This window comes from Betta splendens, chromosome 13 (assembly GCF_900634795.4).
Source record: "Betta splendens chromosome 13, fBetSpl5.4, whole genome shotgun sequence".
NCBI classification, from domain to species: domain Eukaryota; kingdom Metazoa; phylum Chordata; class Actinopteri; order Anabantiformes; family Osphronemidae; genus Betta; species Betta splendens.
This window is the reverse complement of record NC_040893.2, coordinates 13,931,963-13,955,042: the sequence shown is the minus strand read 5'-3', so window position 1 is coordinate 13,955,042 and position 23,080 is coordinate 13,931,963. Positions and strand designations below refer to the sequence as shown.

The 23,080-nt window shown below is 49.4% G+C and overlaps 1 protein-coding gene across 4 annotated transcripts; it reads left to right on the top strand.

Annotated features, from left to right (window-relative positions):
- The first annotated feature begins 10 nt into the window (after positions 1 to 10).
- ankrd13b (ankyrin repeat domain 13B) lies at positions 11 to 22,194 on the top strand. Of its 4 annotated transcripts, none has more exons than XM_055513963.1 (17): positions 11 to 559; positions 8,474 to 8,609; positions 9,503 to 9,627; positions 10,441 to 10,486; positions 10,837 to 10,980; positions 11,432 to 11,675; positions 13,433 to 13,499; positions 13,763 to 13,844; positions 14,652 to 14,716; positions 14,836 to 14,892; positions 15,580 to 15,716; positions 16,817 to 16,974; positions 17,075 to 17,263; positions 17,931 to 18,094; positions 19,095 to 19,171; positions 19,279 to 19,322; positions 20,557 to 20,584. In XM_055513963.1, exons 1-16 carry the CDS (start codon positions 452 to 454, stop codon positions 19,280 to 19,282), a joined length of 1,803 nt encoding a protein of 600 aa, XP_055369938.1. In that variant the 5' UTR covers positions 11 to 451; the 3' UTR covers positions 19,283 to 19,322; positions 20,557 to 20,584. The 4 variants fall into 4 exon arrangements, with proteins under 4 accessions (XP_055369938.1, XP_055369937.1, XP_055369936.1 ...); XM_055513962.1 differs by lacking the exon at positions 19,279 to 19,322 and having other exon boundaries at positions 13 to 213; positions 410 to 559; positions 20,557 to 22,194; XM_055513961.1 differs by lacking the exon at positions 19,279 to 19,322 and having other exon boundaries at positions 13 to 559; positions 20,557 to 22,194.
- Positions 22,195 to 23,080: the final 886 nt, after the last annotated feature.

The following is a 23,080-nucleotide window of genomic DNA, read 5'->3' as shown; positions in this document are numbered from 1 at the left end:
ATCTCTGCGGCTCTTTGTCATTAGGCTTGCTTTATCGCGACGGTGGATTGGCCGAGTGTGCGCGCATTTCATTGCAGCTCGTCAGCGCATCCTTCCCAGTCGCCGCCGGATGGGAGGAGGAGAGGAGGATAGATGTCTTGGAGTAGGCAGAGGAGAAAGAGAGAGGGAGGCGAGAGGTGGAGGAGCGGGCAGATGAAGGTGTAGCCCGATCCGGTGAGACTGTCAAACGAGGGCTGTCATTGTAGATGCGCCTTCGCCGGGATTTGACGTTTATTGCGCGGAGAGCGAGTAGGAGCCGTCCACTGTTTGTGACGCGCACGGCGGCTGCGCCTATACGCCTATACGCCGCCGATAAAAGGATGGTAGTCTTGGTTATATAGCGTTAACTAACAACAAAGTGTCCCCGCAGCACACAGTGACGGAGGGAGACGAGGCAAACTATGATCCGAGGATGATTTCCGCCAAGAAAACTCCGGAGAAGAGTCGTTACCCTGTCCACTATTTGGTGTGGCACAACAAGCACCGACAGCTGGAGAAGGAGCTGGCAGCGAACGAGCAGGTGAGGAGCACGGCAGCCCCGACAATCACCGGGCCTGTGTCTTTATTGTAGGCGATTTAATGGGCGTGTGAGTTCGCGTGTGCGATGTGTGGCACAGATGCCGTGCACGGACCGGCTCCCACACGGACCAATAACCAGGAATAGCGCAGTTGATTGTCATCTGGGTGGAGGGAGACACTTGTAGACCCCATTCCCAGACGGGAATTGAGGCTATTTCCCTATTTTTACTGACAGATCGACATGTACCGATCTGTGTTGTTTACTCCGGGGCTGATGATTCCTCCTGCCAGTTATTTTAATATGCATGGGAAGTTGTGTCAAGACTTTATTCCTGGAAAAAAGCCCAACTGCAAATGACTATAACTGCCGAGCCTGCTGGCGTTGCAGTGAGTGAGTGTGTGTGTGTGTGTGTGTGTGTGTGTGTGTGTGTGTGTGTGTGTGTGTGTGTGTGTGTGTGTGTGTGTGTGTGTGTGTGTGTGTAAGACTCACTTTATATTTGCGTGTAAGCAGCATTATTGTGAGACCTACTCCAAACTGTGGGCTCTCTTCCCACCAGCACCTAAACCATTCGTGAGTGGGTGAGACAATGCGGATTCTGAGGCATGTGGGCGAACAGTTGCCAACCAACACAGTAAATACAGTAATGGAATCATCAAAGTGGTGTATTATTTTCCCAGAGAAGATGATTGCATAATCAGAGACACAGAGAATTATTTCTCACCCACGACTTCTTAGTATGTGGAAGCAGATAACACGGAGCGAGTGGCACTCGCGTGTGTGTGTGTGTGTGTGTGTGTGTGTGTGTGTGTGTGTGTGTGTGTGTGTGTGTGTGTGTGGTGGAGTGTGAGCGTCCACGCGAAGTCAAGGCTTCTTTTTTCAGACACGCAGGTGCAGGTTTGAGCGCACGCTTCATGCAGTGGCTTCAAGACACACATGCATGTATGCACACTGGTCTACGGACAGTCATGGATTCGCCTCACCTACATGTACACATGTGCAGCCCTATGGTCATCAAGGAGAATAAAGAGAGTGAATAACTGTTAAAAATAACTGTTTCTGTACATTAAAACGAGCGCCACTGGAAAGAAAATAGCAAAGCTGATTTGCTCAACTCATTAACACTCACTACCCAGCAGATATAGCAAAAGAACTATTATAAAGCAAATTAGGATGTTTATAGGACATTCCTATTAGAAGGTCAGACAGACTCTTATTTCTGTACTATAACATCTTTAAAAGCCTCATTCTTGAGCTAGATCCACAGAGCAACTAACACGGGCCATTCTCTGCTGTCCACGGAGGTAAAACTCTGCGAAACATACCTTAAACCTATTCAAAGGTAATATCTGTGCCACTGGATCTCCTGCTCCTTGACAATCCTGCGTGCACCACAGTCTGTTTATAGCAACATGACTTTCAGGCTGTTGAAGGAGGGCGAGGGAGACCAAACGCCAAGACTCCCGCTGCATTTCACAGCAGCCGTTGTTTCTTAATGTTTTAATGGCAGCTCTCGTAGACATAAACCTCGGCTCTGCTTTCTGTTTGGTGGCAGATCAGCGCCTGCTGCGGGACAGCTCCACTTCTGCTTTCCGCCGTTTCCTCCTGCTCGGCCTCGTCCGTGCCTCGCTCGCGTTCGAGTGTGTGGGTTTGCATCACAGCGCGTTGTCCCACATACTGTACATGAAACAGGCCCACGTGTGATGCTGTGATGCTCATCGCTGGTGCTGGATGGTTCCACACTTTCAGTGTAGGAATGTTTAGTGCTAGGACGCTGCTGGAATAATGAACAAATTTAGACCTACTGTATAATGTAAATCTTTCTGCAGCTTCCTCTCCTAATAAATCAGGGCCAATAGTTTCTTGCCAACTTTTTCCAGGCCTTATTTGGTCGGCCTGCTGTGCATAACCAGGACACTGTATCACATGCGCTGACCTAGACTTGAGTTTTAGATGCTCAAAAAAGGACTATTTCTAACATGGCCGTAGCCACTAGCCTACATTTTCCACTAACCTACTGTGACAATACCCAGATAAGCTAAGAAAGAGACAACAAGCAGGAGCCATGACGGCAGATGCTCGTAACGTGTGTTATTGTGCAGGTACAATATTAGAGCCACTAGAAATACATAGTAGTGAGGTGCGTGATGAGTTTGTTTCCCAGTAATTGTTCCTGTGTCAGTTCAGCTGTGGATTCCTCCAGGCAAAACCAAACATCGTTCTGATTGTATGTACCTGATGGGATGGTGATGCTGTTTGAAATCTTCTGTCAGAACACCTTTTCTGTTAATAGTGCGAAGCCTTGTCTCATGCGTAGAGCGCTGAACCCCCTGAAGATCTGAATCCTGCACTAGAAGGCAGGTTGAGTCAGTCCCATTCATGTATGCGCTTAATTTCCAGGCTCTGTGTGTTATTTCAGATAACGTTCTAGTTAACTGGATTAGGGACAGAAGGATCATATGTCTGGCATAATGAAGTGATTTTATGATGAAGACACGCTGATGACAGACGAGAACGGCAGACACTGAATTCTTAATCTTTGTTGCAGAGATACGTTATTACAATGCAGCGTATTGTGACTGTGGTGAATGACTGGGCCTTACGACTATGGCTTTGAGCTGGATAACAAAGGCAGTGTTAATGAATTCAGTTCCCACTCATCTCTGGAAGAACGGCATCAGATCGATGCGCCCTGCGTTGATTCTACAGTTAATTTTACCCCTGGATATTTTAATGCTCATCTTATCCTCGCTGAAATGAGGCTCCTTTCATTCTACAGATGCATAATCAAACGTCCAGTTCTCTTCCTGGCTGCAATTTTGCTTCTGTCCGTCAAAGTAATGCGGCGACTGATACGATGATGAAAGTTGGTTCCTGAAGTCCCATATTTTGGAGGACGGGACTGGATGCGAGTGTCAGTGAACTGAGCACAGTAGCAGCAGGATCGGTTGGAAACGTGTCAGGCAGCTGATACAGGACGAGGATAAAGGAAAAGATGCAAAGACTAAATGGTGCCGGAACGACCAGCCGTTATGTGTTGAATAGAGGCCGAGAGGTCGGCAGCCGCACGGACGAACAGACGTAAAATAGGAAACGCAAGGGAGTGAAGGTATTAAAGTTATAACAGAGAGCACAGCGATGAAAAGGATGCGGGGAGAAAATAATGAGAGACATGGACCTACAAGCACCGCGTGATTGAAACAGAACAGCACCATCTAAGGAGGGATGGTTTATCTACAGACAAAGGCAGGAAATGACACCAGCATCTCTGCTTTCTCTCTCCGCTGCTCTGCGTCCGCTTTTTCCTTCTTCCGTGCACTAGAATACGAGGACGAGGCGCTAACGTAAATCAGCGCCAGCGAACAGAGCCATGAATTAGGAGTTTCTGGTTCAGTGGCTTTACGAGGCGCCCATCTGCTATCTGCTCGCACCTGCCTGCCGCACCCCTTCTCTCTGCTTGCTGCCTCTCAGATCACTCCCATCCACTACACGCAGTTGTCCTAATCCTCTCTACCTCCAGCAATCCATCCATCAAGCCCATCCCCAGCCCTCCTACTTAGGTGTAATAAAACCCAAGTCCTAATTACAGCACAGTAAAGCCACAGGGGCTGAGCTGGGGTCAGATTTATCTCACAGAGAAAGAGAGAGAAATGGACAGAATTATAATTAGATGGGCACAATTCAATAATTCTATTGAGTAGAGTAAGATTAAGAGTACGACGGATACAGTCCTTTACTGTCCTCCACACTTCAGGACATCACGATCTACAAGAAAGAAGTCTTATTCAACCTATTTGAGCAGCATTACTGTTGCATGAAGTCAGAGCCTCCGAAAACCTAAAGTGACACGAAGAAACATGTTTGGGAAACATCTTGATATTCATTTATAGGTTCTGCACAGTGAAATTGTGAAATCTCCTGGAGAAAATGACCTTCTGATTTCATTACCAGTCCAGCCCGGGCACAGCCGCCTCCTTCCAGACCGCTGGGTTTTACCTGCGATTGCTTCGTGATGCACACACTCGCCCCAGCGCAGACGCACGCGGGGACGTGACAGCTGTGACGCTTCAGTCCAGAGGCTGCGGCTGCTGCGTTATGTGATTATACGCGCGCGTGGCGTGCGTCCGCCCGCCTCGGCCCGAACAGAAGACTTCCTGTCTCCACCTGCGACGGTGCCGCCATCGCTCCCCGGCGCCGGCCCCCTCCCGCTGCCTTGCTGACACCCCGGCCGCGCTCGCTGCGTCTCAGCCGATGCGGCGGTGGAGCTCAGCGGTGCCGGCGTAAACAGACAAAGTGCCGGAATGTAGGTCAGCGTTTCCAGCGTTTGGTCTCACTCACGTCATCCGCAGCCCTTTAATGCACCTGTCTAAGTGGAGACGCGTTCTACTCGTGTCAAGTTGAACGCGAGAGCCTTTTTTTTTATTTTGAGGTCATCGTCACCGCTTGTTCTGCTCACGCCGCCATCGGTGACTCGGGCTTGGATTTCGAAAGTAATTGTCACATTTCAGGCTAACGTTGGTCAAAGTCTCCTCTGGATGGATAATCACAGACAGAAGAAGGGGCGCCAGGTTGGGCGGAGCAGGTATGTTTAATCCATGGCCACCCTCTACCCCCCACACACAAACATTTTGAGGAAGTCACTCATATTGTGTGTGTGTGTATGAAAGATTGATGTCGTCCTAAGTACCTGCCAAGATACATCAGGCCAGGCACACGCTGAGCGCGGGAGAGAGGGGGGAGTCGGAGGAAGGGAGGGCGAGTGAGGGAAGGAGCAGATGCCACAGAGAGAGATGCCTATCAATAATGCAGCCTGAGGGAGGGCGTGATGGGAAGGAGCGAAACCAGCGCAGAATAACTTAGGTGTCAAACACAGTAGAGCGAGGACAGAGACGGAGCAGGAACCCAGTCCTGCGTAGCTGCGTCTCATGCGGATCGGCCCAAACTGACCACGGCGAATCATGAAAGGCGTCATCCTCACGTACTGACTTATACATCACGTGCAATTAGCGAAATAAATCAGCAGGTTCCGTCGCCCCTCTGCTCCGTTTAAAGCTGCAGCATATGCTCTGCTTCCCCCCGAGAGCTGCTGCAGATGCAGATGCACAGACACAGCTGCCTCCCCGCATTCTTTGTCAACTTGGGTTTTTCAGAATAAAAGCTTGAAGTGTCGCATGGTGTGGTAACACTTGACTTGCCCCCTCACAGACCTTCAGTCTAATCATCTCTGGCTCTGTCACAATGTACTGCAGCAACAAACAGTACGTTCTACTGGAACCTTGAATCACGTCCATTGATTCCCGGCTGCAGGCTGATTCACCCGATTGGTAGATGCGTTCAGCTGAGCGCGTCGCTCGACTCAAGGACAAGGAGAACTTGCTCAGATCTGTGTTTACAGCTCGGTGACAGCCCCGGTTAACGCGTTCCGACTTTGAAAGAGGTGAAACAACGGTGAAACCCTCAGAGGCGCGTTGCAGGCTCCCATTCGTCATGCTTACTGAGGCTGGCTCGTAGTAACTGGCACGACGGAGGCGGCGAATAACACCGCATGTCTCGCGTAATGCGCCGTGGAAAGTGCTGCAGAAAAAATGAGACAGGTGGAAAAACGTCCCCGCGCACGCGGCTTCATCCCGGCGGGTCATCGGCTCTGGAGGAGCTGCACAGCGGGGGCCCGTTCGTCGTCTCCACCCCCCGCTGATCCTGGCCCCGCCCCTCCAGCCCCCCGTGCGTCCCTACGCTGGATTACAGCTGTTCAACCTCAGCTCTTCTATTCCCGGTAATTGGAAGTGAGTCCAGCTGTGGCTTAAACTGATAATCACCAGCATCACGAGCGGCTGAAGGAGGTGCAGTGGATAAAAGTGCAGCTGCCACGACACAAGTGCCATAAAAAGACATTACAGAGCCGAGCATGGGCTTCATACCTCCATTTATCTATTCTAAGTATAGCAGTGAAATGTTTTTAACGTTAACACGCTCGTAATGTTCAAGTAGGACGGGCCTCGGGGCCGTGCGGTGACTTCGTGCCCTCTGAGACTTGGAGCGGCTGCATTTGCATGCGCACACCTGGACTCTGTTGGTTGTCGAGCGCACACAAACAAAGGCGTTTTCCTCCCTGGTGTCGTTATGACACCCGCTCCCTCCGGTCCCCGGGGCCTCGGCTCCTCGGGGCCTCCCTCCTGTTGTTGTGTCCTCCAGCTCTCCTCCTCCTGTCCTCCTCCCTCACATATTCATCACAGCCATCTTTCCTCCTTCTCTCCATCCGCTCCTGCAGTCGCACACGTCGGGACGCAGAGCATTTCCACACCAGAGCTGTGCTTTAATGTAACTGTGGCATTTGCATTTACACACTCCTCCTCGTCCCGTACGCTTTTACTCATTTGCTTTGCAAATGGCAGCAGAACGCTGCAGCAAGCGATTGATCATGAGACGACTGAGACTTTGTCTGTGGCCACGATGGGACCAGTCCTTTTTACAAGGCCTGTTGTACTTGGTTAACATTCAGAGCGAGTTCCATATATTGAGTTACACTTTATTTGGCCTGTTCTCAGTCTAAAAGAATCACTGATACATTTCCTCCCTCGTTACTGCTCGGGTTTAACATAAATCCTGATAGGGATCAATGAGGACTCTCAAGCTGTTTTCTCCTGCATGTATAACATATAGTATTGACGCACCAGACACATTCACACTATAAACCACCAACTCCCAGCAGTGCTATGCTCAGAGTTGACTACAGGGTCTTTATTAAAGTGCTGATTGTAAGACATGCTTCACCTGGATCTCCAGGAACAGTCCTTAATTAGAATTCAAGCCCGCGACAAACTGACAGAACTGACCTTGGACCCACCCACGCCCTGGATAACAGTGGCCTGTCAGCAGCGCCGCGTAATTGGATGGCAGATCTGGGATCAGTGCGGTGGAAGTTGCACACTGCAGAGGGGGAAACGCACAATGATGTGGAAAGGGGGATACAAACAGTGAGTGTTTGATTCAGTCAAATAAAACACGAGGTCTCGACGCCAGTCATTTTCTGCCTTTGTTTGTCTAGAGACAGAAATGGTCTTCGCTTTGACTGGCTTTGCAAACATCTGATCTTAAAACTCTGATCTCAAAATAAATGCGCCCGGATGTTTTTTTTGGGCGTTTCTAAAAACAGAACCCTTTCCTGATGTGCTCGATGCCGGGCCTAAAATTAGAGCGTATGATGCGCCGCGTCATCCGTCCTGGCCCAGTAATCCAATTTTTCTTTTATTTGTTTGCTTCAAAGATGAGCCGTAAACCACAGACATCAAGCCCCCGGTCTAAAAATACCCATCGCTGTCTGGCAAACGTCCTTTAAATGTCTAAGAGCGCGTCAACGCGCCCCCTGCAATTATTCTGTATAGTTCAGTGTATGGGAGCATCGGCGTGATTGAGACGACAGATTAGCGCTCGTCTGGCAAATGAGGACGCGCTGACGTGACTCTAAATGCAGAGAGGGCGTTAATTATGCTTTTTGTTGAGCCGAGGAAACAAAACGTTCTATTTGGGCTCAAAGGAGCCTCAGGTTGTGACTGTGACACCACTTCCGCCTGCCCGGACGGGAGTCATCTCTGGAGCCAGTCGGCGCCGGTTCTGAGCCGCAGCTCGAGGCCTCGTTGAACGCGCAGACAGCGTTTGACCCGTGTTGCTTTGCAGACGCAGAGCGGTGTCAGAACAATTAACACCTGCCGCGCTCCCTTCCTCCGTCTCTCCATCATCGTCTTAACGCTCCGGTCTCTGCTGGCCGTTCGTTCCTCCCCCTCTTTCCGCCCGAGCTGCAAAAACTCCACATTGAACCACAGTTAACTCCAATTTCCTCCTCTTGTGTCATTCGCTCCAACTTCCTACTGCATGCTTTTAATTTCACGCTCCCTCCTCCTCCCCGCGGCCTCCGTCTAGACTGACCTGGAGTCTCTGGACCCTCGCGGTCGGACCCCTCTCCACCTGGCTGTCACTCTGGGCCACCTGGACTGTGCCCGGGTTCTGCTGCAGCACGGAGCCGATGTGAGCAAGGAGAACCGCAACGGGTGGACCGGTGAGTAGGTGTCGTTGTACAGTAGAACCTGTGATGTGCTGAAATAAAACCGCAGGACACAAGGGGGAAAAACAGTGTCAGCTTCCTGTATTCTTTGTTATGTCACGCAATTAGATTATTAACAAGTAAAAAGAAACGCCAATGCACTTCTCTTTTAACATTCCTGTGTTTGCAGAGGAGAAGTTTCTATTATACTTTGCATTGTCTCCCATTTGCAGCTTCCCATAAAAAACAAAAAAAGCAATTACAGTGCAAACAACCTGAAAAGGCTCCAGTTTGGGTTGTGGCTCCCATGGCCACAGTAAGAAGACTATGATAATCTATAATGTATGAGAGACGCTACGCATCCGCCGTGTTCCCCAATAACCTCTCCCTCCGGCTCTATTTTGCATCAGCGCTGAGGAGTTAAGCACAGTTTTGCCGTCCTTAGCTTCTGTCAGACATCACTGCTGGCGCTGGGCAAATACGTGTGCAGCGGACGGCTCTGGCGACTAATGGAGCGTGAAATCAATTAACTGTTTAACCTTGAAATTATGTGGGCTGGTAGAACGCCACTTCTAGGCTCCAACGTCCCACCCTCCGTTTTTTGGTGGTGATGTACTCATTTCTATATAAATCTGTGCTGGACTTTCCTCACGCGTTTGCTGTTAGAGAAAGACTAAGGGCTTGCTTCTGTAATTGTTCAAGCATAGAGCAGCTCGTAATATTAATGTCGGAGGCAGCGGTATGATGAATGGTGTCCAAGCTGCAGCAGTTGCTCGTAGCAGCTTTTCCTTTGGCCTACTTCTGTTTCGACAGTTCTCGCTGCACCCTTAAATTGCTCGAGTGCATAAATTTTGGATGAGGCCCGAGTGATTGGCTCCGTTTTACGCCGCCTCTCTCTCTCCCCTCAGTTCTCCAGGAGGCGGTGAGCACCCGGGATCCGGAGCTGGTGCGCCTCGTGCTTCGTTACCGTGACTACCAGAGGACTGCCAGGAGACTGGCGGGCATCCCCGTCCTGCTGGAGCGGCTGCGCCAAGTGGGATTTCACAGGAACCAAAATAATCCCGCCATCACGCACGCACGCACGCACAAAGTTTCACAGAGGAAATAACACTAGATAGAAGGCAGATCAAGAGTGGTTACGAGCAGAACCCATTTGCACTCATTTGAAATGTAAATTCATCTTGAATATTTACATTTTTGCATTTTTTGTTTCATTTGAAGCTATTTATAGCTTTGTTTACTGTGTAACTAGGGAAATGCGCCCACATGACGCGTCTCCATGCAAAGCACTCGCACTCTTTTTTTTTTTTTTTTTTTAAACTATCTCCATGCTGAAACATTAGGAAAGCCATTTGTCGACGCACGGCATCACTTTAACACAAAACATCAAAGTTTAGGTTTTAATCTGGACATAAAAAAGTTTCTAGGTGCAGCAAATCCCATTAAAGCTGGTGCAGCACAGAGCAAAGATGGAGGGAGCTGCCTTCACACAGCCTGTCTTAGTCTGAGTGTGTGTGCTCTATCTGGTGCATACACACACGCACGCACGCACGCACACACACACACACACACACCCTAAATGAGTCCTTGCACTGCAAACATCATGTTTTTCCATCTAGAGTTGCTCTCACCACATCGTGCCCACCTCCATCCATCGCTACTACTGACCTTGTGCCCAACAACGCACATTTCTCTATACGACTCCTCTTTGGCACAACGACAATGATGCATGTGTTCACTCTCCTCTTTCCACCTGCTCTCAGTCTGTTCATCCGTTTATACTGTACATCAAAGTCTGTCTCCCTGGCTTCCTCTTTATCCACCCCTGTGTCTTCCTTCTCCTCAGGCTCAGGACTTCTATGTGGAGATGAAGTGGGAGTTTACCAGCTGGGGTGAGTCCAGCGTTTGTGTCATTCCAGCCAGAAAAACACTCGCGTACCAATCAGCCAAATCTAATTGTATTATCATCTCATCTTATCATGGCTTAGTGGGCCGGTTCCTTCCTGTTGCACTGGACACTGATGCACACACACTTCCTGCCAAAGAAAATCTTTATCTGTCTTCATAACTCGTTTGTTTCATCTAAAGTGCCTTAAAATCCACCGTGTGTTCATTATTTGATACTGAAGTCTCAAAATGTGTCTTTTCTGTTGTTGGAGTACAGTATATGCAAAGAACTCCTAAAATGGATCAAACGTAAAATCATGTCCTTCAGTTTGAATCAGCGTTTGTGTTTCCTCAGTGCCCCTGGTGTCGCGTATCTGCCCCAGCGACACCTACAGAGTCTGGAAGAGTGGCCAGTGCCTGCGCGTTGACACCACCCTGATGGGCTTCGAGCAGATGACCTGGCAGCGGGGCAACCGCAGCTTCATATTCAGGGGACAAGGTCAGAGGTCAAGCTCCTCGCCGCGTGTGCGTTTGTGAGCATGTCTTTTCAAACAACGCAGAACCCAACACGCACTGAAAACTCACTGCTATTTACGAAGGTCACATTTTCTGTGAATGTGAACAAACCAATTTAGAAAAATACACTTGAGCTGAGGCCAATGACTTGCAAGGACGCGCTTGAGTCGCATCTCTCACAACTTGTTTCTTGTGCTTGCCTTCCTGTGAATAGCCCGATTGCTCCTCTCTGACTCATCCTCTTCCATTATTTCACCCAGTTTCTCTCATTTTTCTACCAAGCTTCACTTTAAGTTATTCCCACTGCTCTGACCTTTCCTTGGACCTGTTCTGTCCCTTCACTCTGCCTTTCTTTCCTCCGGGTTCATTTCGTGGGCTGCAGTACCGCTCCCAGCTCACTTGTCTCCTTGTCTCCTTGCCTCCTTGCCTCCTAGACTCCAGCGCGGAGGTGATGGAGGTCGACCACGACCGGCAGCTGGTATTCTGCGAGACCCTGTGCGTGTCGTCCCTGGCGGCGCTGTCGCCGGGCCGGGCCAAGGGCGGCGCCTGCGGCAGCGGCGCTGTCGCCGGGCTGGGCCTTCTGGGGGCGACGCAGCCCAGCGACGAGCAGGTGGCAGCCAGGCTGTCGGCGCCGGTGGTGACCACGCAGCTGGACACGCGCAACATCGCCTTCGAGAGGTCAGACGCTGCGGCGGCGCTAAAGTCAGGAAGACACACTGTACTTTTATTTGCAAGATGCAGGAAGCGTGAAACAAAGAAAGGGTCTCTGTATTAAACATGAAAATGCTGAAAACAGCACTGGAATGTGAGAGCCAAACAAACAAACCACTTCTACCACCATTTTATTCTTTTGTTTAGCAATCGGAGAATGAATTTCTATATAACAAGCAGCGATATCATTTTCACCACCAACACGGGCCTCAGTGCAACGTGTTGTGGTGCGAACGCTGGCTCTGTTCCTCAGACGGGGAAAAAAGAAAAGAAAAAGCTCTTTTGTTGTTGCTGTAGATTCTCTGTCGCTCTCGCTTTGTGTCGTCCTCTCCTACACTACAACCCACGGCTGAGTGGCTCGAGTTCAGGCCGGTTTCACAAAATGGACTACAACAGACGCAGAGAGTGCAGAATCAACAAAGCCCACGTGGAGCATTGGTTCATTTAGGAACCAGTGGAAGTAGTGTATTTATATTATTGGCAGCTACTGAGCTGTGTCTTCAAAGAAGTTTATATGTAGTATTTCACTTTTTATTATCATTATTATATATTATATATATGTTTCAAAACCACCTTTCCATTTATATTCAGTTTCCTCGCAGCAGCTTCGGTCACAGTTTAATGCAGCGGCTCTGTTCGTTATCTTTTATGCATGAACTCAAAAGGCTGAAGTGCCCAAACAGTGAGGAGCAAATTACCTTCAGGTCACATCAGATGAGCTTAACATCTGCATCCGTGAACGTGGAAACGAAGCGGCCGATCGCGGGTTAAATGGAAGAGGGCGGTAAAGGTAGAGCTGGATGAGCAGGCGGCTCGTGTGCTGGCGCTTCAGGAGCTCCTCGTTAGGGTAACGACGCAGTTTCACGGCTCAGGAGCCCATAAGGAGACAGCGAGCAGAGGAGTGTGTGTGTGTGTGTGTGTGTGTGTGTGTGTGTGTGTGTGTGTGTGTGTGTGTGTGTGTGTGTGTGTGTGTGTGTTTTTTTTGTTTTTTTTTTCTTTGTTGGCACATGCCAAGAAAGATGCTGTGAAGATCAAAAAAAAAAACGCATGATGAATGCGGCACAGGACATATATATATATATATATATATATATATATATATATATATATATATATATATATATATATATATATATATATATATATATATATACACAATAAGCCCAAGCAAGAGTAGTCAATTGTTTTGGAGGGTGAAGGGGAAAAGGGAGAAAAATAGACTCCAGAGAAGCCCAGTGATGGATGGATGCATCATGGAAGGAGGCAGGAAGTGAATGTTAACAGAGAACCCTCCAGAAGATTGAGAGAAGCGCAGACAGAGGAGAACAGGAAACACAAACAGGAAGTTTGTCAGCGGCTAATAGACGTGCGTCTCAGTGTCAGCTCCGGCGCCTGTACGTCACCATTCATTGATGCTTCACATCCATGATCCATATGTACCTGATCCAGTACGCAGGAAACGGCCGCTCTGCACCAGCTCTGTGACCAAAGCGCTAACGGGAGAAAACGCAGTCACAGTCCAGCGGTGATGGAGTGGAGCCCGACTAACTCCTGGGCAGACGTCCTAATTGCACGCTGAACTATTGAACTGACGACAAACAAGGACGATAACTGCAGTGTTTTACTGCTGTGCATTAAAAAAAATATGCAGATGCAAATATTCTGCATCAGCCATGACTTAAACTGCACGTGACCAGCGGTGATTTGTTTGATCTGCGATGCAGGAACAAGACGGGCATCCTGGGCTGGAGGAGCGAGAGGACGGAGACTGTGAATGGGTATGAAGCCAAGGTAGGAAACCCGGCTCAGTCTGAGGGCTGCTCAGTCCATTTATCCCAATGGGTTCATTTCCGGGATGAATCCAATAACCCAAAGTTATTTTAAAACCATTTTAAGGCAATAAAATTCTACTTTTATGAACAGGTACGGGTTAATTTCTGGAGCTACTTTACAAATACATGTACCACTGTTTGATGACGTCCGTTCTCTGCGTCACTGGTTTGTGTTTTATCGTTGTTGAGTCAACAAATCAAGTCCAATGTCTTCCTTTCAAGGTGTACGCGGCATCTAACGTGGAGCTGATCACTAGGACCAGAACCGACCATCTGTCGGATCAGAACAAGAACAAGACCAAAGGTGAGCGGCTGCGCTGCGACAGCTGCTCGTCACAGCGTTGGATACGAGCCGTTAGACGCTGACGTGCGATCACGCCGCCGCAGCGCGTGCTTTTCTCCATCATCGCCTCTGCGGCCGCCGCGAGGCTGCGGATGAGAGCCGCTGATGAGTGATGCCCCTCACCTGAGCTCGGCGCCGCCCCGACGCTCCGGCTGACGGCCCGTCACGTTCACGCCGCCGCTCCGCTCCGTTTTCTGGGTCGGATCATCGGGACCGTCACTGTCAGCGCGCATCATCACCCGTCACGCGCACTGTACCTGCGAGCGCCTCATCCGCAGCCGAGCGCTAATAAGAAGCAGGGAGGAGTTCGTGGAAGCGTTAGCGAGTCCTGAATGAGTCATTCACCCGCTTTGCTCGCGTGGCGTCATCGCTTTGTAAATGCTGCGCACGCTGTCCTGGACGTGCAGCGGCCTCCGTGGGCGGATCCGCTGAGCAGAGGTCAAAGGGAGATGAGAGTGGATGAACCGTCCAGCTTCTCTCATGTGTGAGCGAGAAACAGCCGCCGCTCTTCACAAAAACACAGCGCTTGACTGTGATTGATGGGAATTTGTCAACATTTCCCACCTCATCCCATTTAAGTTGAATAGGTGGAGTTTTTGTTCAACTAACAAACAAACAGGAGGTGAATGAAAGTCCGAGGTCACACAAATGCACAGCTTGACCACTGATTAGCTGCTGCTGTGAGTGAGTGAGCGAGCGAGCGAGCGAGTGAGCGAGCGAGCGAGTGAGTGAGTGAGTCTAACACCTCACTGCTCTGTGTCTGTTCAGGTGGGAAGACCCCGCTGCAGAACTTCCTGGGCATCGCTGAGCAACACATGGGGCCAAACAACGGAGTGAGTCCAAAGCGTCACAAGAAGCCCAGTTTCATTCACTACTACTACTTCATTCACATTCATCATCCCAGACGGACATTTGAATGATTACTGTTTGTGTGTGTGTGAATCCTCCTCAGTGTTCGTCCTCATCCTCATCCCTGCCATCACTTCCTGTCTTTCGACGGACAGCGAGTGTATGAGTCCATCGTGTCAACAGAGGCCTCGCCTGTGTTTCTGCTCTTTGTGCTGGAGTGAATCTGTGACTCACGCTTCTCTTCTTCGACCTTTTCCCTTCGCTGTCACCTCTGCTCCTTTCATCTCTCTGGGCCTTTTCTCTCCTGCTCCGTCTTCTCCTCCACCCTTTCTGGTTTTTTTTTGTTTTTTTTTAAATCTTTTTGCTCAGCAGACGCTTTGTTCAGCCCGGGTGTTTGTTCTGCAGACATTTTGCGCAGCTCTAAATCTGTTCTGTGGAGCCAGAACTCTAGATTTTAAAGGAGCATCGATTGCGGCTATTGACCGAGCGAAAACCAAAATGCGACAGCGCACACAGAATTCTCTGCTCCGTCACGAGCCACGTCTGACACGTTTGTGAAAGTCACACTCGGCAGGTGACGAGCGACATTCGTCTTAAGCGATGGTTAAAACGTATGGAATTTCATTTGTATCTATGTTGGGGATAAAGCATCTGCTTTTACTGGGCTGCCGAAAATGCAAGAGCAAAGCCTAGAATGAGAGTCGACAAAGAGAGAATGTGAATTTTTTCACAGAGCAACGTTTGAGTCACAGACTTTATCAAGGATGAGTGGAAGCTTTTCTGTCTTCAATGATGCTGTTTGCAGGACTGTTTTGATTGTGTCCTATTCATTAACTGACCTCTGCAGGCGCTGGTGACTCAGATGTCGAGTCCCGCTGTGACCAACCCTGCCGCTCTGACTGCAGAGGAATACTTCAACCCCAGCTCGTCGCCGACGCAGAGGGACATCGGTCACCCGTGCCAGCTCACCACCAAGACCCAGAGGTGACAGCGGAGCGGGCGGCGCCCGAGCGTAGCGCAGGGTCGCCCTGCAGAGTCACAGCTGACAAACGGATGGACGGAGCATAAACAGGCGCACACACACGCACATATGGACACGCACGGACGCACGCACACACAGATATACACACACACACACAGATATACACACACACGCACATATGGACACGCACGGACGCACGCACACACAGATATACACACACACACACACACAGATATACACACGCACAGATGCACACACACACACTCAGATATACACACACACACACATACACACATACACGCACATATACACACACACACACACACACACACACACACACACACACACACACACACAAACACGCAGCCAAGCTTGACGGTTGACCGGCACCAGCCCGAGGTGAAAGACAGACACGTGACGGCGGGAGAGCGACACTCACACACAGTCACAGAGCGTGGGTGGAGCCGGTCTATCGGCTCTGAACAATGTGTAAAAATATGGAGTCACAGACGAGCGGTGGAGGAGCATCAAATTACAGCTACGGGTTCGAATGTGGTTTTCTGTTGCTGCCCATTAGTCACAGTCAGAGTGAATCCCATTGATCAGCCATAAAACTAATCACCTGCCTTAGTCCAACTCTTCATCATCCCATTAGCCAGTTGCGCTGTTCTGCAGCACTTAATAAAAAGTGACGGCGCATTATGAGGATGAAGTGTGCGAGGCCTCTTCTCGTTACGGCGTGAAATATGAGCATCGGTGGGCCCCAACCCACAGAGACTCACCTGAAACCCCAGAGACTCACCTGAAACCCCACAGAGACTCACCTGAATGAGGATGAGGAGGATTAAATCAGAACGATGATTATGTGTTAGCATCACATCTGTGTATTAGCATCACGTGTGTGTGTGTTAGCAACACATCTGTGTATCAGCATCACTTGTGTATCAGCATCACGTGTGTGTGTGTTAGCATCATGTGTGTGTTAGCATCATGTGTGTGTTAGCGTCTCGTGTGTGTGTTAGCATCACATCTGTGTATTAGCATCGTGTGTGTGTGTTAGCATCACGTGTGTGTGTTAGCATCACGTGTGTGTCTTCTGCAGGTTCAAAGCCAAGCTGTGGCTGTGCGAGTCCCATCCTCTGTCTCTGGCAGAGCAGGTGGTGCCTATCATCGACCTCATGGCCATCTCCAACGCCCTGTTCGCCAAGCTGCGCGACTTCATCACGCTGCGCCTGCCTCCCGGCTTCCCTGTCAAAATCGGTGAGCGCCGGTGGGGGGAGCTGGACGGACGGAGAGGGGGGAGGTCAAACAGCAAAGGTGATGAGACGCACACGGGTGACTTTTCTTCCCTCCTACTCAGAAATCCCTCTGTACCACATCCTCAACGCCAGGATCACCTTCAGCAACCTGAACGGCTGCGAGGACGCGACGGGGGGCCGCGGCGACGGGGGGGTGGAGGCGGACGTGCAGAGGGACCCTCCCAGGACGGACACGCCGTCCCCAGGCAGCGATTCCTCCAGCGTCTCCAGCTCCAGCTCCAGCTCCACGAGTGAGGAGCACGCACACACACACACACACACACACACACACACACACACACACACACACACACACACACACACACACACACACACAATCTCAGATACTTACAGATACAAACCAGTACAGTATGTGCTGGTTTCGCCCCCAGTTTCTCCATATCAGCAGCATGAGATCTGCCCTTTGGCCTGTTTATAACGTTGTATTATTACTTAATACAAGAACTGATGCTAGTTAACATATTTATACATATTTCTGCAGTAGAAGAAAGAAAGAAATCCAAAAGAAATTAGAGCCCAGTCTGTTTGTGGCCGTTTTTGGCCGTGGACACTTTGGAAGCGTAGTAAAAGTGAGCACCGCCAGACGGTTAAGCTGATGATGAGTTCTGGCTGTAAAACTTTATTCTTTGTTGCCAAACAGTTTAATAAATCAGCGCTAGCATTTGTGGCTCTACTTCAGCTCAAGAACTGACTGCACCACAGCAGTGTGTGTGCGAGCTCATATAGTTTGTGCTGTGCGTCGGAGGGGACACTTCTTCCTTTACTCTGGATTCCTCATCTTCACCCAGAGACTCGTTATCTTCTGCTCCATGCGTCTCCTTTGGTGAAGCCTCCTCTTATTGTTAGACGACAGCGCTTCCCATCTCTTGCCCTTTGCCTCCTCTTTGTGCGCCGCAGTGTCGTGCCGAGCCGGAGAAATTCCCCATTGTGTGTTCGAGCCCCCACCTGGATACACAATGCTGGGAGGCAAGCAGCGCGACGCCATGAGGGAGGAGGAGGAGGACCTGCTGCAGTTCGCCATACAGCAGAGTCTGCTGGAGGCCGGCTCCGAGTACGATCAGGTGGGACACGTCTGACACGCACTGTAGTGAGTCCAGCTTTGACTCAGCTTTGACCCGTCTAAGCTCAAACTACTTTCTTTGTGCATGGCCTTGAGCTGCGTGGCGCGTGAGGCGTTCAGGGACACTACGGAGTGTAGGTCAGTCCAGCTTCCTGTCATTTTTGAATAATTGGCCCATAACTGTAGAACAGGTTTAAGGTTAAGCAGGTGGAATTCAAATGCATATTTGAAAAGCTCTAGTCTAAATGCTAACATTGCTTTTTTTTATGCTACACATGTCATCCATGTGTCCACAAATACTAAGATTTTAAGCTTTGTCCATTTATGGTTCAAAACGTCATGATGTCATATCCCCTGAGGTGCACGGTGTTCACCCCATCTCGTCACCAGACTAATAGACACGCTGACACAGGGAACAAACTTTGAAAATTACAACAATCAACACTGAAGTAAAATCAATAGTATAATAAATGGCCTGTGATATGTGGAGGTCAGCCCCATTACATCCAACAGCGCCTCAGGATACTGCTGGTGCCGGATCAGAATCCCAGAGAGGCTGGTTCTGATGGTCCTTGGCCTCCTTCCAGAGGTACGGAGAGAAAGGTATAAATAGTCCCGGCACCGAGAACATCCTGGGTGGTTTGTGAGCGTGCACGGGGAGAATGTGGAGGAGACGGGGCCAAGGTTGCAGCTGCAGATTGGTGCCGCGCTCTGTAAAAGCCTCGGCTGCAGCGGGCGCCGCTGCTTTAGGCTGTGATGAGGAAGGTGATGACACTTTTAATTACGGCTCAGCGTTGGGAGCGGGACCAGCAGAGCGCTTTGACAGGTGCCCAGCGTCCAGGCTGGACCTGCATCGCAGCCCGGCGCCGCCTCCGGCACGCGTGATTCACAGCCTTAATCCGTCCCCGCGGGACGCGATGCGTCCTCCTGCCCCCTTTCCTGTCTGTCTGTGGCCGCTCCCCGTCCTCGCGCTCTGACTTCCTCATCTCCTTTGTGTCAAGGTGACCATCTGGGAGGCTCTGACCAACAGCAAGCCCGGGACGCACCCGCAGCCCTGTGACCCCAGTCGCCTGGAGAGGTCTGTCCTTTCTCCTCACCTGTCGTCCTCTGTCGCGTTCACTTTCTCATCCAGCCGCCTCTGAGATTTGCTGTATACTCACATCTGACTGTACCACTGCTCCGCAGATAAAGTTGGATTAAAGTGTAAAGTGGATTTTTCTTCAAAAGAGGTGAAATCTCCCAAAGAAATTATATAAATCTCCATGACTGTCAAACCCTTATTGTCTCCGACTTCCTCCGAGTTGTGTCGTTTAGTTATTCCACTGTCTTCCCCTTCCTATTGTGTTTTTCCATCCTGTCAATCTTTCCTTCCATCCCTGACTCACATCCTGTCTTTCTATTCTGTCCTCCTATTCAGCCAGTGTGTGTGTGTGTGTGTGTGTGTGTGTTTCCTACTGTTGACTTTAGCCAGTTGTCTGTAGAGCCTCCTACTGACCCTATTTGCAGATCAGTAGTTGCTTTTAAACAGACCAGTCTTGCTGCTGCAGCGTTTACTTTAACCTAATCTCAAGATGCAGGAAACACAGTGCAGCCCGTTAAAAGTAAAATTCATTTCACGGGGTAAAGCTTTTTATTATATAGGGTACAATTTATTTATATTGAGTTTTGTGGAAAACAATCAGCATTACATTTGTTTTGTGTCGTTAACTACTTTAATGGCGTCACTTTTATTGGGTTTGCATTGTAGAATTATATCAGTCTGTATCTGTAGCGCTACTAAACCGCAAGTTCTTAGATTATGTGTTTGATTTTATTTTCCTTCCTGACACAGAAATGTCAAATGAGACTCTCCTTTTCCCAGCAAAATAGATTTAGAAATATTTAAAAACAGAAACAACAAAAGCAAACTTACTAACTTTGAACATTTGTCAAAACAAGACAAAGGGCTTCATGAACAGTAACTAGACGTTATTTACACCATAGATGAAGTAGACCACAGAGCCAGGCAGACTGGTAACTGTTAAAACGTTATTAGCAACCAATCAGCTCCCAGGAAACCTGCAGTTGTCAACCAATCAGAAGAGCCCACCTGCAGCCTGCTTCATAGAGCTCCAGACAAACAGATAAACAGGCTGATGGAGGCACACACAGGAAGACGTGCTCCTTTTGTCCTCACTCAATGATCACAATTACAAGTTACACTTTTTTCCTCATGCAACTCTTTACACCAACTAGTACAAGATTTATGTCCCATTACTATAATAATCTAATCCAAATGGTAAAAGTACTGTAACCTTAACCTACTAAACATGCCTCAATTAATGTAATCTGTGTTTGTATATAGTGATATAGTATATAGTTCCCCCTTGAGGGATCAATAAAGCTTCATCTTAGCTTAATTTATCAGGAATATGTCTAGAAAAAAGAAGCAAGCTGCTTTAACCCCTCCATTTGTCATCACAGGACCCCCCAGCACAAGGCCCGCCCCCCCTCCAGCCTCTCCTCCACCCCGTCCAAGAAGCAGCCCACCACCTGCAGCTATGACGAGCAGCTGCGCATCGCCATGGAGATCTCGGCCAGGGAGCAGGAGGAGGCGGAGCTGCGGCGGAGGCAGGAGGAGGAGGAGCTACAGCGCATCATCCAGCTGTCACTCATGGAGAAATGAGAGCGGGACCAGCACGCGGGCTCCGGAGGGGACGGTCTGGACCGAGGGCACATGGGAGACGAGGGCAGAACAAAGTGCCCTGAAACTTTAAGCACACTTTGTAGGCGGCTGGAAATAAAAAAAAAAAGGCCCAAATCACCTTAGAGGCTTAGTAGGAACACACGCTCCTGTCTCTCCCATCGCCTCTAAGCCAGACCTCTCCCGTGAAGCCATAGCGGTGCAGCTGCCCGGCCTCAGGCAGCCACAAAGGAGCGCGGATTTCTCCTGGTGCCACGCGGTACTTTTGTAGAGCAGTGCCAGTTTACAAGCATCAATACAACATCCAGTACAGTACAGTACATTACGTGTGTGTGTGTGTGTGTGTGTGTGTGTGTGTGTGTGTGTGTGTGTGTGTGTGTGTGTTACCAAACCAGCTCGCTGCACAGGGGTCACAGTTCATCCTCTGCTTCCTGACGATCCCAAAAGGCCACAACGCTCCAGCACCGACACACACACACGCACACTTTTGCGTCAGAGTTGTGTGATTCCCCATCCTAAATTAAGGCGCAGTAACACGTAACACGCTGTGCAGAGAATCCTAAAAACGCTCGGTCAAGTGGAGCTGAATGTTGACAACCTATCTGACTCCCTCGGTTTGTAATAAGATTGAAGATAGACGTCTCTTTTGATTTGCACAAAATCCAGATGTACTGTATTCAGCGTGTGGATGGTTCACACAGGAGACTGTCGCCGGCCGTAGACGCTGAGTTTGAGTAAGAGGAGCACAGACGCAACCGGCCTGACTTTGTGCACCTACTGTTGCGTACTGGGTTCGTACTAAAGGACAATGCTTGTGGTTTGTTTGTGGACTTTCTGTATATTCGCATCTTCTCACCTTAAACGAGCGGATGATTTCTATATTTGTGTAGTCACGGTACAGTGCGTGTACTATTTATCAGCATGTCTGCACCGGTGTGCGCTTCATTTTGTCCCACTCGAGTCCGACTTGGAGACCTGCAATAACAGAGGATGCGTCTGAGGGGAAACGAACCCTGGACCAGTCGCTGTAGAGGCTCTGGACTCAGTTTAGTTTAGTTTTTGTTACCTTTTTTAAATGTAACAAGTTTGAGCACAACTTGGTGAAACGTATATTGGATATTGCAGGGTTCAAGGCTAGACAGAAACAGACGAGCTTGTGTAGTTTCAGATGAGGACACAGTTATTTCCTTTTATATTTTATGTCTTTGAATCTGAAATAAACTTTGACACTCACAATCAGCACAAACTAAATACAAAGCAGCTCTCAATCTTTCTGTAGTTCATACTCAAGCTTGCCAGGTTGATAAGAAAATATTCTTTCTTTTTTTTTTTTACTTTTTAAAAAATGTTGCAGAGATGTTTTCATGGTGTGTGACGGAAGGCGAGTCAAAATAAAGGAACATCTGTTGCCGCAGCAATGAACGTTTTCCTCCTTCTTTTTCGCATGGCACCGTCAGCCGTTTGACCCGCTCCACCTCCGCCTTCTGATTTAGCCCAGCGGAGGACGGGGAGTGAAGCTATTAATTTATGCCGACAGTCGGCACAAGAGAGCGTCGGCCTGTTTATAGCTCGCACCTCCATCATCCTCCCAGTCACATGAATTCTCAGTCAGTTCCAAGGGGGGTTTCGCCTGTAGTTATTTTAGGCTTGAGTTGGGAGGAAAAGGACGCCTCACAGACTGTGCACCCTCTTAAGAAACAGCACTCAGCGCACCCGTGCCGCTCGCTGTGCTTCAGCGGTGGGCGAGAGGCAGAAAAAATAGGAAAAATGAAACGAATTTTCTATTTGAGTCATCAGTGCGCACCTTCTCCCGAGCCCTGACTCAGCCCGACATTATGAATAACACAGGAACGAGGGAAACGCTGGGCCTGTGTGGCGTGAATTTGTGACGACCTGCAGAAATAAAACAAGGTGTGTGTTTGTCAGCGAGACAAATGAGCGTGGAGCATCAGTATGCGGAGAGCGAAGATGCCAATCTCAGATGTGGATGTTTTAACTAGCTGACGGTTCATTTTGGGACGCGGCGTATAAAAACGGCCTTCTGTCGCCCATCTGCTGTTTCTGCAGCAGAGGAGAAAACTGGTAGAATCATCAAGGGATCTTAGTGCTTTTTTTCCCCTCCTTGGGTGTTAATATTCCCACAAAGAAAATGTGAAGCGTGCGAGCTGGAGGCTTCCATTCCACAGTCCTGCAGCTCAGCAGGGACCCCCGGCAGCCCACATCTTCATTTTTAATTAATCACATGAAACAGTAGGTAAAATGTCAGCCTGAAATAAGCTGTGCTGAACACTGGGGGAGATCATT